The following is a 12,829-nucleotide window of genomic DNA, read 5'->3' on the forward strand; positions in this document are numbered from 1 at the left end:
ACGGGGACATCACAGCCATGCTGCTCACTGGGATTGCTGCCTGCAAGGGTTTACCCCACTTTAGCTCTGAGATTTGCTTTCCATCCTGGAAAGCCAGAGATGCAGCCACTCATGGTGGGGATGTCCTGCAGAGCGCACAGAGCAGCCACAGCCTGCTCAGCGCTGCACATCTGGCTGGGCTGGCCAGCTCTGTGGGGAGGAGACTTCTCCCCAGGCCTGCTCACCAAGAGCATCTGGGACACAGATGGGGAGAAAAAACAACTGCAGGTGCAGCCCAGAGCTTCTCTGTGCCCATCCAAGTGACCACTGCCAGCTCCAGCAGGGAGGCAAGAGAGGCATAAAAAGGACAAATCCAGATGTCAAAACCTCAACTGAGACTGAGGCCAGCACATGCAGACAACAGTCAACAGTTACAAAGAAGCAAAGCTACAACAGCTGCCTTCAGCTGAAGAGACCTTAGGAATGAAATCACATTCAGCAGCATCAATCTCCTGCTTCAGAACCATATTTCCATCTGTTGCCTTTCTTGTTTCATTTCTTCAAAAGGCAACTTGACAAGTGCCTCCGTGGTGATTCAGGCTGGGGCAGAAGCAGCTCAGGAAAGGCAATGTGTTTCCTTCAGAAGTTCATGAACTTCATTGTTCTGGATTTAGACTTGGCAGCAAATGTTGCCCTTGGCAGTGAACTGTTGCTCCAGTCTGGGAAGGGGGATAGGGGTTCTGGGAGGTTTTGGGGGGTTTTGGCCCTGGACTGGGCTTTTCCCTTGGGGGTTTTTGGGAGTTGTGGCGTGATGCCGTGGGCGGCTGTGCAGTGGGAGCTGGGGCTGGGCAGGGAGTGGAGCTTCCCTTCCTCCCGCTTGGGGATCGCAGCTCGGCCGCTGCTGCAGCGGGAGGTTTGTGCTTGGCCCGGGACTGCCCTGGCTGCAGCTCAACGCTGGCACCGACCCTGCCTGCCTGCCCCGCTGCTGCCTGCTGCTGCTGGGCACTGCCCACATCCCCCTGCCCTTTGGGGCTTTGCAAAAGGAGCATTTCCTCCTTCCCTTCCCTTCCCTTCCCTTCCCTTCCCTTCCCTTCCCTTCCCTTCCCTTCCCTTCCCTTCCCTTCCCTTCCCTTCCCTTCCCTTCCCTTCCCTTCCCTTCCCTTCCCTTCCCTTCCCTTCCCTTCCCTTCCCTTCCCTTCCCTTCCCTTCCCTTCCCTTCCCTTCCCTTCCCTTCCCTTCCCTTCCCTTCCCACACTGGCTGGGAGGGGATCCCTGCCCTGCCAGAGCCCACAGCTCCTCCTGCTGTGACCACAACTCCACCAAAGTAGTAAAACGAGACTTGGCCCCTGGCAAACATCTGTTCTTGACTTCTTGTTTGTGCTCTCCTGAGATAGTCTAGCAAAGAACTGTTATTCCTTTTCCCATAGTTTTGCCTGGGAGCCCTGTCATTTCAAAGGGATAAGCATTTGGAGGGAAGGGGCTCATCTTTCCATTGCAGGAAGATTCCCACCTTCCTTGGCAGACATCTGTCTTTTAAAGCAGCACAGAGACACCAGAAAATACTGCCTTTCTATTCCTTGCTTCCATTGGATCTCACAATGGCAAAATGCCCCCTGAGGCAGCAGCAGCAGCAGCCCTGCAGTTCACAGCCTGAAGAGGCTGCTGGGGCAGAGCAGGAGTGAGGGATGCTTTTCTGTTGGAAGGCACAGATCCCTGAGGCTGTGTCCCAGCCCAGGGAACACTCACCAAAGGAGATGTCCCCGAAGTCGAGCTCAGTGAGGTCGAACTGTAAACTCGGTGCACTGACGCTGCCCCTGCAGGCCGAGGACAGAGCAGGCAATGGCTCGGTTAAAGGCATTGCAAAGGTCCGGCTGTTGTGGCTTGGGGGCACAAAACCTGGCCTCAGGGCACCCTGGGTTTCCAACCAACACAGCCCCGTGTGCTCAGCACAGGGCCCTGGGCACAGGAGGCAGCTCAAGCCAAGCGGCAGCAGCCAACAGCCCCTGATGGGCTCTGGGCACAGGGCAGGCAGGAGAAGCCCCCAGGGTGCTGGGGGTCCCATGAAGGACCCTGAACACACACCCAGACATGGCTCCGTGCCTCAGTTTCCCCATCTGCAATGGGATGGACATCAAGGTGTCCCCACAAACTTCTGTAAGCAGCCCTTCCAGCCACAGCTTCCTTGCTTTGCTCCTTCTGAGCAGCAACTGCTGTTCCCATGGAGGAGCTTTGTCAGGAGAGTTTGACCCACACAATCATTACAGACACTTTTCTGAGACACGAATCCAGGGCACTCCCAAACATCCTCTGAAAAGAGCAGCAACAGTTCTACCCAGGGCACAGATGAATCCTAGAGGAAAGGACCAGCTTGTCAGCAGTGCACCAGCTGGCACAACCAAGAGCAAGAGCTTCAACAACCAAACTTGGCTGTCCTGAATCTAGCACAGCACCTCCTCCTTCACCTGTCCTTCAACTCAGCAGACACACTCCAAAAGTCACCAACATCCACTGAAATCAGCACTTGAAGCTGCACAACACTCACCAGTTGATTTCATGGTTGATGCCCATCAATGCCCCCTCTGCCTTTTGGTTCAAAATCAAGGAGCAGTGACCTGGGCCTTGTGTTGTACTCACAGGACTGCCCCTGGCTCTGCTCTGCACATCTCAACAAGAGACACCTGCCCTTGCTCAAGGAGAAAGCTGCTTATGCAGAAACACCCCATGACCACTTTGGGGGAGGGACAGAGGAGAATCAATTCTTTGATGGTGAAAGGTTCCCTCTTGATTTCCAAAAGAAAAAAGCAGCACTTTTCCTCCAAAAACAAAGCCAGCATCATTGTTTCTCCACTATGGGCACACATGCTCACCACTTTTCTCTTGCTAAGGAATAACTTCCTTGTTCTTCTTTATCCATCTCCCTTATCTCATTGGTATCATCCAGTGCAGATTGCTTTCATTTCTTTACTGCCTTGAGCCAGTGCCTCCCAAGAGCAGCAGCCCAGCTCCAAAGCTGCAGAGCAGCCAGCATCAGCTCTCCTGCTTCCACTGCATTATCCTGGCAGCACACGGCTCAGGCTGGCAGGGACAAGGCCTCACGCTGCTGTGGTGCTGAGCACTGAGCTCTGCCTCCCCTATGATCCGCCCTTCTCCCTTTGGCTGGGCCAGGATTGTCTCTTGCCATGGCACCAGCCCACAGGATGGTGCCCAAGTCCTTGGCACAGTTCCTGCTGCACAGTTCCTGACTCCCACATCAGCCCTTTGCTGGCTGTGCAAAGGAGGCACCAGAGCCCTCTGTGCACAGGAGCTGGGGGCATAGCTTGTCCCCACAGCATGGCTGGCAGAGCTTAGCTGAGGCTGCTGCTGCCCATCTGGCAGGGATTATTCACATAAGTTTTTACAAACACTGCTGCTGCTGCAGAATCACCCAGGCTGGCCCATCTGCAAAGCCCTGGGGGCCTTGCTGGGTGTTCAGGTGGGACATCCCAGAGCAGCTGCTGCCCAAAGCTGATCCATCCCACTGCCTGCCATGGCCCAAGGCACAGGGAGATCCCTGCAGGGAGGAGTCATTCCAGCTCCCAGGCACCACACAGGGCAGCAGGCAGCCTCACACTACAGCAATGCCAGCAGCAGAGCAGAGATTCACACCTCAGGATACACCTTTTTTCTCTGCTCCAGCCCAAAAGGAGGTAGGTGGGGGATGTCCCAGAGACAGGCACAGATGTGCTGACCCAGCTCCCAGGGTCCTGACTTGATGGTCAGCATGGCAGGCACAGGAGATCCAGCCACACTGAACTGGAACTCCTCCTCAAAGCTCCCCAGCTCGGTGGCACTGAAGAAGATCTGCACACTCTGGCTCCCACCTGCGGCAATGATGCCCTCCTTGGGGTAAAACTTGAAGCACAAGCCCACGTTGGTGGCTGAAGGGAGACAGGTGAAGGGAGCATCAAGAGCTCCTTGGTTCATCAGTTTCACCTGCAGCAGCAAGAGAGCAAAATGGAAATACATGTGGAACCTTCCCTTCTTGTGAGTTATTGTCCAATGATGCAATGAGCACCCAGCAAAGCCAGAAGATGCTTTGTGCTGCTGAATGGCAGAAGTCCAAAGATACAACAGGACAAGTTCTGCCTTTGGGTTTTCATGCAGAGCAGTGGCAACTCCACAGAACTGCAGTCACCCTGGGCTTATCCCATGGACACAGAGCAGTGCACCTCTGCTCAGCAGCACCAAGCGCATTGAGAGCTGGCCCTGAGAGCAACGTGGGCTGATTGCAGCTGCGTAGGGAATCACCCCAGAGCTGCTGCTGCCCCAGTGAGCACAGCTCCAACAGCACCATCTACTCATTCACCTTTTCCCATACCATGAAAACAATCCATTGAGAATGAGGCATCAACATCAAAATGTACGGACAGCACCATCTTTTGGTAAGAAAACTCAGGGTGTCTTTCTCTTCTCCAGCCAAGCTTTTAAAAGTGTCTGGCATGATGCAGTGCCTCATGAAGTTTTTGCAAGCTTGACACTACTGGGGGGAGGCAAATAGGTAGAAAAATCCTTTGCTTTATTCCCAGGAACACTTTTCTCTTTCTAGAGCCAGAGATGCAGCAAGGCTGAAGTATGGTGAGGGACTGGTCAGCAAGGGAGAGAGCTCCCAAGGCTTTCCTGTGATTGCAGGAATAAGCAGGGACACTTGGCTGGGAGCTGTTGGCAGTGGGCTGAAGCTCAAAGGCAGCCAGTTTGTTGCAGCTGCTTCTGCAGAGCCCAGTGCAAACGTGCCTTGTGTCTGGCACTGCCACAAAAGCCTCTGAACATGCAGCTTTTGGAGCCAGTGCTGGTTTCATGGGCCAAGGGGTTGTTTTGCAGGAAGCCTCCCAGCTGATCCCTAAGGAAGGCTGCCAGAAGCAGGGACTGGGGCTTCAGGAACAACAGACACACCTTTGTGACCCCCCAGATTTGAGCAGTCCATCAAATATTCCCTGCTCACAAATGCCCAGGCTGGCAGCAATTCCACAGCTGCACCAGGCTTGCTGCTGCCTCAGGAGCCATCAGGATCCATCCCAAGCCCTGCTGCTCACCTCACAGACATGGGGGGTGTTGACAAAAATGTTCCCAAGGCTCAGACTCTGAGAGCTGAGTTCAACCATGGGTCCTTGGCCTTCCCCTCTGAGCTGCAGGGGCAGCCTGCTCTCACAGCCTGGGGAGAGATGTCCATTGCAGTACAATCATTCTCTCTGTGCCACTGCATTTTCCAGGCTGCCTCAGTGTTAGTCCCTCACTCTGAGCTGGATGCAACCAGCTCCTGATGCTGCAGGAGAAGATATGCACCCTTCTCTTCCCTCAGGAGAAATCCCTTGGGGATGACTTCTAATTTCTAACCCATTCCTTGGGCTGCTTTCCCATTTGAGCCACCAGTTTGCTGAGTTTAAAACATCGCTGGTGCCTGTAGTGACAGGCCAAGGAGTAATGGGTAGAAATGGAAAGAAAGGAAATTTAGATTAGATATTAGGGAAGAAATTTTTCCTGTGAGCGTGGTGAGGCACTGGAGCAGGTTCCCCAGGGAAGTTGTGGAGGTTCCAGCCCTGCAAGTGTTGCAAGCCAGGCTGGATAGGGCTTGGAGCTAGCTGCTCTAGGGGGAGGTGTCCTTGCCCATGGCAGGGGCCTTGGCACTAGATGCTCCTTAGGGTCCATTCCATCCTTAACATACTGTGATTCTATGGTTTCCTTCCCATGCACCTAGAGGACCTTTGAAATCCATTCAGTGCAGGCACAAAGCTCATAGAGTTTGGCAACTCCCAAACTCCCTGGCCCAGGAGCGCAGGACTTTGTTGCCCAAGTGCTCCCCTTCTGACACTCAGCACTGTGTTCTATTTCACAGACTGAGAGCTGCAAGGTGACAACTCCCACCCAGGGAGAACAGCAGCTGCTGGCCAAGGCTGCTTCCTCTGGCTGAACAGCCTGGGCTCAGTGGGGCTCAGTCCCCTCTGCTCTGCGGCTCTCTGGGCACTGGGAGGAGATCCAGGCTCAGGGAGCCCATTTCTAACTCAGCTCCTCCCCCCGATGATGGATCCTTGGCAAATGGACCCATCCTGGATCCAAGGCCAACTGTGGATCTCTCTCCCCCTCTCACTCTTCTCCTGATTTCCTCTTCTCAAAATCCACACCTTCTCTGGGCAAACTATTCCAGGAGGGTCTTTTTTCTGAATGCCTACCTAAATCTACTCTCTTTCCATTTGGATCCATTCTCCCTTGCCCTGTCCTTGCCTGCCCTCATACAAAGTCCCTGTCCAGCTTTCTTGTAGGTTGCCCTCAGGTACTGGAAGGCCACAGCTCGATCAAGTCTGAGTCTTTTTGCCAGGCTGAAGAAGCCGAGCTGTGTCAGCCTTTCCTTGCAGGATAGGAGCTGCAGCCCTGGCACCATCTGGGTGTCCCTGCTGGGCCCCTGCTGCAGTGTGTCCACGTCCTTGCCGTCCGTACTCGGGAGCCCAGCAGAGCCGGAGGCAGCGCTGCAGGTGCAGGGTCAGCGGCGGGGAGGAGACACGGCCCTGGCAGCGGCTCCGGGAGCAGCGATTGGCGCTGGGCCGCGTAGGGGCCCTTGCGCCTGCCCTTGTGCCCAGGGCGCCTTTCCCTGCCGCCCGCTCAGGGGAAACGCCCCCTGTACCGCCCCTCAGGGCCGCCCCTCGCGCTGCCCCGGCGGCTCCCCGGCGCCAGCTGGAGGAGCCCAGGCCTCGGCCTCACCCTGCTCAGCCCAAGGCCTAGAAAAGCACATTCAAACACCCACCCAGAAAGTGCCCCAGGATTCCAATCTTTTCTCTACAGCACTGCTTTGCTATCAGAGTCTGCATGGGATTATAAAATCACCAGGAGAAAAGAGCATGAACAAGTTCTGCTTTGGCAGTACCTCAAGACTTTCAGGGAGAGGGTGTGGTGCTTACTCGCTCACAGGGATGCACAGCAAGTGTTGAAATGGTAAAAATAGTCCAAACCCCTTAGAACTTGGAAGAAAAACCTGAGGCACTGGCAGCTAGCACCTCAGAAACACCTGGCTTTTGCTCCTCTCTTGCACTTGAGAGCTTCCTGGACAGGGGCAATTCTTCCAATGGCCATGGCTACAAAGGGCAGCAAGCAGCTTCTCCTATCAGCCCTGAAATGCCAGTTGTCATTTGTGTGCACTGAGGATTCCGTTTCAGACTCTGAACTGGTGCAGCTGCTCCTCGGGCGCTGCTCGCATGCAGGCGCAGCGGTGCTGCAGCAGCTGTCCCCCACACACGGAGGGCTCTGGAGCCTCCCCAGGGCCACCAAGGAGCACAGGAAGGAATGTGTCCGGGATCTGGTGCAAAACCGTGGGGTTGGGGTATCCTTTGGTCTCTTTGATGGGGGAGGGAGCGGGGCAGATGGAATCAAGATGAGACAGGGATCAGACAGCCCCACACCAGGCAGCGTTTTCTCCTCTGACAGCTCCTCTGAGCTGAGCGAGCTGGTGAAGCCTGTGGAGCAAATGAGACCCAGGAGTGAGGGAAAGGCTGGCTGGGAAGGAGTCAGATAAAGCCTGTGTGGGCATTTTGCTTTCCAAGGGGCTCCTGGGAGGCAAAGGAGACAAGAAGGATGTCTCCCATCCCATGACATTTCCTGGGATATGCTTTAGTGGTGGCCTTGGCAGTGTTAGTGGTCTCAGGTTATTGGGAGGACTCTATGATCTTAAAGGTCTTTTCCAATGGAAACAGTTCTGCAACTCTAAACCTCCATTCCTGCTTTTGAAGGATGCAGTCCCAAATAGACCCACATTTGTGTTTTTAAGGAATTTAGCATCTACCGTTCCTTGAAAGTAATAGAAATCAGACTTTTAATGCTCTCAAAACACTTGAATTCCTTGATCTTCAGCTGTGTGTTTGACGTAGGTGCTTTTATTCAGAAAGGTTTGACCATGGGATAAATGCAGGCAATTCAGCCACAATGGCACTTGCTTCATCTGATTTTCTTCTTCCTTTCCCCATGGGTGGCTGATTTGGGACTATTTGTCTTGTACTTTGAGTTCTGGCTCAGACTTGCTCATGCATGTGCCGTAAAATCTTATCTACTCCTTTGTAGTGAAAAATGCTTGCAGACTGGTGGGAATTGCTAGAGACAAGGTTTCCAAACCAGTCCCCAGTATGATTAGCCCAGTATCCCTGCTTAAATCCCTGCTTGTATTAAAAAGGAATGAGCTATTCTAACTCACTTGTCCCCTCCCCCACCCCTTTTTTTTTTTTTTTGTAGCTCTTGGGACAGTCCTGTGTGTCGTTCCTAGTCTTTGTTATCAAATGTGTGAAGGCATGGAGCTGCTGTAGCAGCAGCCTGAGTTCAGTGGGAACATGTCCAAAGCACTGGGTCCCACAGCAGAGGGCACGGTGAGAGACTTGCCTCTGCTGCCATGGCCATCCAGCCTGGGGAGAGCAGCTTCTGGGGCTTCCCCCATTCTGCCAACAGCAGTCTGCCTCCAGCATGTGGCCTGGATGGCCATGATCTTGCCAGAGTGTGGAAAATGCATTGTTTGAATGTATTTTGATGGTGTCTGACATCACCTGACTGGAGCAGTTTGGTGGGCAGGACACCCTGTGGGCAGGGCCATGGCAGGGATGGGTCGCTGCAGTGGCACTGGCAGTGTTATTTTCCCAAACAGGCTCCTGGTACAGCTGTGGAGGAGGGCACCAGCAGCTGTATCAGCCCAGCGAGCAGCAGCACATGGAGGAGACCCTCATCTGCAAAGAGCCCCTAACCCCTTTGCTCCCCCATGACAGCGCAAGATGATTCCGCCGCAGGTGAAGGGCTGCTGCAGGCTGGAGACTCCTGCAGCCAGGCCTTGTTGCAATCTCCTTGCTGCAGCTGTGCCTGGAGGGTGTTGGCCTGCAGCAGCACTGCTGATGCCCGGGAATGCTGCTGGGCTCAGAGAGGCAGAGTGTGTACAAAAGCTGCATTCAAAGCCCTGATGGCGAGACCCCGGAGCTGCTGGCAAGGGCAGCAGCTCTTCTTCATTTCATGCAGGTGAGAGCCCAGCCTTGGAGCCTGTCCCTGGGGAGAGGGAAACGCTCTGAGTATAGGTTTGAATTCTCAGGGACAGTCCAAATGAGAATTGCTTTGTGTTGCAATGTTGGGTTTGGGTGTGTCTGCAGGAAAGAAAGTGGGAATAAACCCCTTGAACAACAAAGGAGAACTCTGCATGGCAAATTTACACCCTACAGATACACTGATCATATCGGCCCACTGAACACTGGGGGTATCTAATGCAGAGTACAAAGCTTCTTTGAATAGATAGGAGAGATGAGACTTGAAGAAATAATTTTGCAGATGGAGAAAAAAGGGATCAGCCCCAGGGGTCCCATATTGGTCTTAGTTCTGCCAAAGTTCCAGATTGGACTTAGTTCTGCCAAATCAATCACGATTAGTTTTATCTGCTCTCTTGGGGAGTATTTCAGAATGACTGCCCCTTGCCATTTCCATCAGGAAAAATTGGAATTTTCAGGAACTGCCAGGATCAGAAATGTTTTGAGGCAGATCATGTTTCTGTTGGGTTTGGGTGTCTGTGCAATAAAGAAAGAGAAAAAAACCCCAGGGAACAATGAGGCAAAGCAAAAGAGGAACATTTGAAAGGTCAATTTGTTTCCTACAGCTCTCAGTCAACTGATTTTGGGGTCATCTACTGGGGAGTGCAAAGCTGCTTTTACTTCCACTGCCGGGTGTCAGAACCCAGGAAATTCCTCTGGCTGCCCTGGAGGACTTGAGCCCCTGCCCAGGGGGCTCAGAGACCTTGGCACAGAGCCCAAGACCCCTGTGCCTTTGATTTAGCCCTTGGAAAAAAACAATTACCAACCTTATATGAAGAATTACAAGCCATGAAATTTTCAGTAGAATAATAGTTAGCTTGTCACGGGGTGAAAAATACATTTTTGAAGCTTTTAGAATGAGGGCTTGGGGTCCCAAGATGGAGGAATTTGGGTGTGCCTTGTCCTTTTTCCTTCTTCCTAGCCTCAATCTTCAACTATGATGTTGGCACTTTTAGATTGGGTTAGAGTAGAAAACTGTCTAACATAGATGATAGGTATTGGAAAGTAATTGTAAACATTGTAAACGTAGTTTTTAGTAAAAAAAGATAACACCACCTCGGAGGCAGGCAGAGTGCCTCTGACAGTCTTGCTGAGCGGACCTCGGCAGGTCAGGAGAAAGAAGTTTATAGATAGGATACAAGAAACAACCTGGAGACCAAGAAATTAAGAGCTCTAACTCCTTCTTCAACCGCCTGGTTGGGAAAAGAGACTTTCTAACTTATCTTGGGGTCCTCTGACCAGCTAGAGTCCTGAGAGCCCGGTGCCATTGTTTGTGTCCCACCACTTTGTTTGATGTGAAGAGAGTTAAACAAAATACCACACCAACAAGCTGCAACCCAGAACTGAGTAGGAATTACAGAAAAAAAGGCCCTGAAAAGTAACTTTGGAAAGGGTCTCATTCCTATGTTACAGGTAAAAGTTAAGTTAAATAAGGGTAAAGTTCAATCATATTGTATTAATTATGTTATATTAATTGTATTATGTTAAAAGGGGGGGGCTTAATAGAATGTGCTAGGAGAAGGGTCCAGGGTTTGGTGGAACAGTGGTCTGGTGGGGCAAGGCGAGGTCGAAGATGGATTGGATGGAAGATCTGACCAATCATTTGAAGGACTGCAGAAACGATTGGTCCAGAATGAACGGCATTAAAGACCAATGAGAAGCCTGGAAATGGAGCAGTCGTCATGCGGATCCAAAATTGACCAATCCTGGACTCAAATAGGGCTATAAATGGGGGGAGTTCGGTTGGGTTGGGGTTCTTCTTTTTGGATACTTGGTGTTTTTGGGAAGAACCCGGTGCACTTGGGGTTAGCGCACTGGTCTGTTTTTGGCTCGCTGTGTGGGTGCCTGGGCTTATCCTGGGTACTCCGTTCCTTGTAGCTATTTTAATAAATGAGAACCTCTTTCTCTGGAGAAAGTTTGGCCTCGTTCATATTCATAACACCTAGACAATGTGAAACACTCAGGCCTGGCCCAGCTGGGCTTAGGGTTGGCTGCCCTTGGCAAGGGAATGGAAGGAGATGGAGTTGGGGTGGGGTTTTGAAGCCATGGAAACGAGAGAACCATGGTGAGCGTGTCACAAAGGGGCAGCCCCACGCTGGCTGGTGCAGGTTGTGCTGGACACGGCCCCAGTGGCAGCAGACGCGTCTGGCTCTGCCTCTCTGTGCTGAGCGCCAGCGATTGGAGTCACCCGGCCTTGTTCAAAGGCTGGGACCGAGCTCCCAGCGCTCCCTGCTCTGAGAGCATTCCCAAAGTCAAACCCAGACACTTCTGCGAGGCAGAAGCATGGGTTCAAACATGGATTTTACTCGAAAAGGAAAGACAACTGAAGGAAAAGGTGAGGATAGAAAGGAGCTGGAAGGCCAGAGCCAAATGGAAAAAAATCCCCCCAGGTTTCAGAGAAAACTGGTCCATGGTGGTCAGTGCTGACTCTGTGTCAGAGCAGGTGGCTGGCAGCTACAGATGATCCTGCAAGGATGCCCTGAGGCATCACAACATCCTATCATTAGTTTACTCTGCTTTCTCATTTTTGACAGTAGCCAAATCACTCATACTGTCAGCCAGGACAGGGACTGTGGCCGTAACTGACCACAGGTTGGACATGGTCATGAGATGCAAATTCTGCTGTTTTCTTTGCCATCAATGTTGGGTCTCACTACAGATGAATTTCCCATTCTTCCTCTGCTTGCTGATAGGGTCTGAGCCTGAGGGTGGGATTACAGTGCTCCAAATACGCCAATAAAGCCTACCTGCTTGCCAAGAGGTCTTTCTGGTTTGCAGAAATAACATCACAACTGTGAGGGTTTTTCCTGTGGATTCACAGGCCACCCTCAATAAGGAATCTTTTTTCCACTTTTATCATCGGAGCCTTCCACCTTTCCCTTCAAACTTGCTAACTCAATACTGCTAAGAGGAATTAAATGCAGGCTAGTTCCATGAGAAATAAAACAAAAAAAATTTTCCCAGTAATTATTCCCCTTGAGTACCACACCCATTAGATATGTTGATGATAAAGGCGGGTGTTCACCTAACTCACTTCTTCCCTTGTGAGCATGGCTCAGCCTCACACAGAGGTGAGGGGGGAGCTGGGCCAATCTCTGCTGGGAGGAAGGGTCTTGTGGCAGCCCAGAGAGGCTGTGCACATTGCCAGGGAACAGCTGTGCCCTGCGTGTGCCCCTGCAATGAGCTGTGCTGCTGCCAGTGCCCCTGGAGCTGTAGGGCTGCTGAGCTGTGGGGCAGGCAGAGGAGCAGGAGGGTGCATGTGCAGCTGAGCCATTCCTGGGGAGCACAGGGCTCTGGGCTCCCTGCTGTCCCAGGGCAGCCCAGAGGCCAGGCTGTGCCTGTGCTAGCTCTGGGCAAGTGGCTCAGGGTTGTGCCCTGGCCTGCCTCAAGTGTCTGCCAGCAGCAGCATGTTTCCCTGTGCAGCTGTTTAGAAGTTTGCAGGAAATGTGTCCCATGAAATATGGAGCTTCACATGCTTTACGTTTGCATTGCGGCCTGTGTTGTATTTTGTGTCTCCACTTTGCAGGCCTGACTGGCTATCCTCTTGCCAAGAGGTTTTCCCTGGCAAGTCCCTCCATGCTCCTTCCCTTCAAGCCATTACCTCCCATCCAGGAGAGCTCTCCTCCTACCAAGCCAAGCCCAACATGCAGAGGAGAGCAGGAGAATGGGGAAAATGGCACTGGCTGGGATGAGGAGAGAAGAAAAAAACAGGAGCTGAGTTCAGAGGGAAAAGGATGGAAGGTAAGGACACCAAGCAAAGTCCTGTGTGGCAAATGTTC

The 12,829-nt window shown here is 52.5% G+C and overlaps 1 protein-coding gene across 1 annotated transcript in view; it reads right to left on the reverse strand.

Moving 5' to 3' along the window:
- LOC135460410 (uncharacterized) overlaps positions 1-12,829 on the reverse strand; it is a 51,407-nt gene that overhangs the window by 21,079 nt on the left and 17,499 nt on the right. The window contains 4 exon segments of the mRNA XM_064737222.1: positions 1,726-1,793; positions 3,728-3,951; positions 7,163-7,338; positions 7,404-7,457. Coding sequence (XP_064593292.1) covers positions 1,726-1,793; positions 3,728-3,951; positions 7,163-7,338; positions 7,404-7,457 — 522 coding nt within the window.

Source organism: Zonotrichia leucophrys, unplaced genomic scaffold, assembly GCF_028769735.1.
Source record: "Zonotrichia leucophrys gambelii isolate GWCS_2022_RI unplaced genomic scaffold, RI_Zleu_2.0 Scaffold_38_522144, whole genome shotgun sequence".
NCBI classification, from domain to species: domain Eukaryota; kingdom Metazoa; phylum Chordata; class Aves; order Passeriformes; family Passerellidae; genus Zonotrichia; species Zonotrichia leucophrys.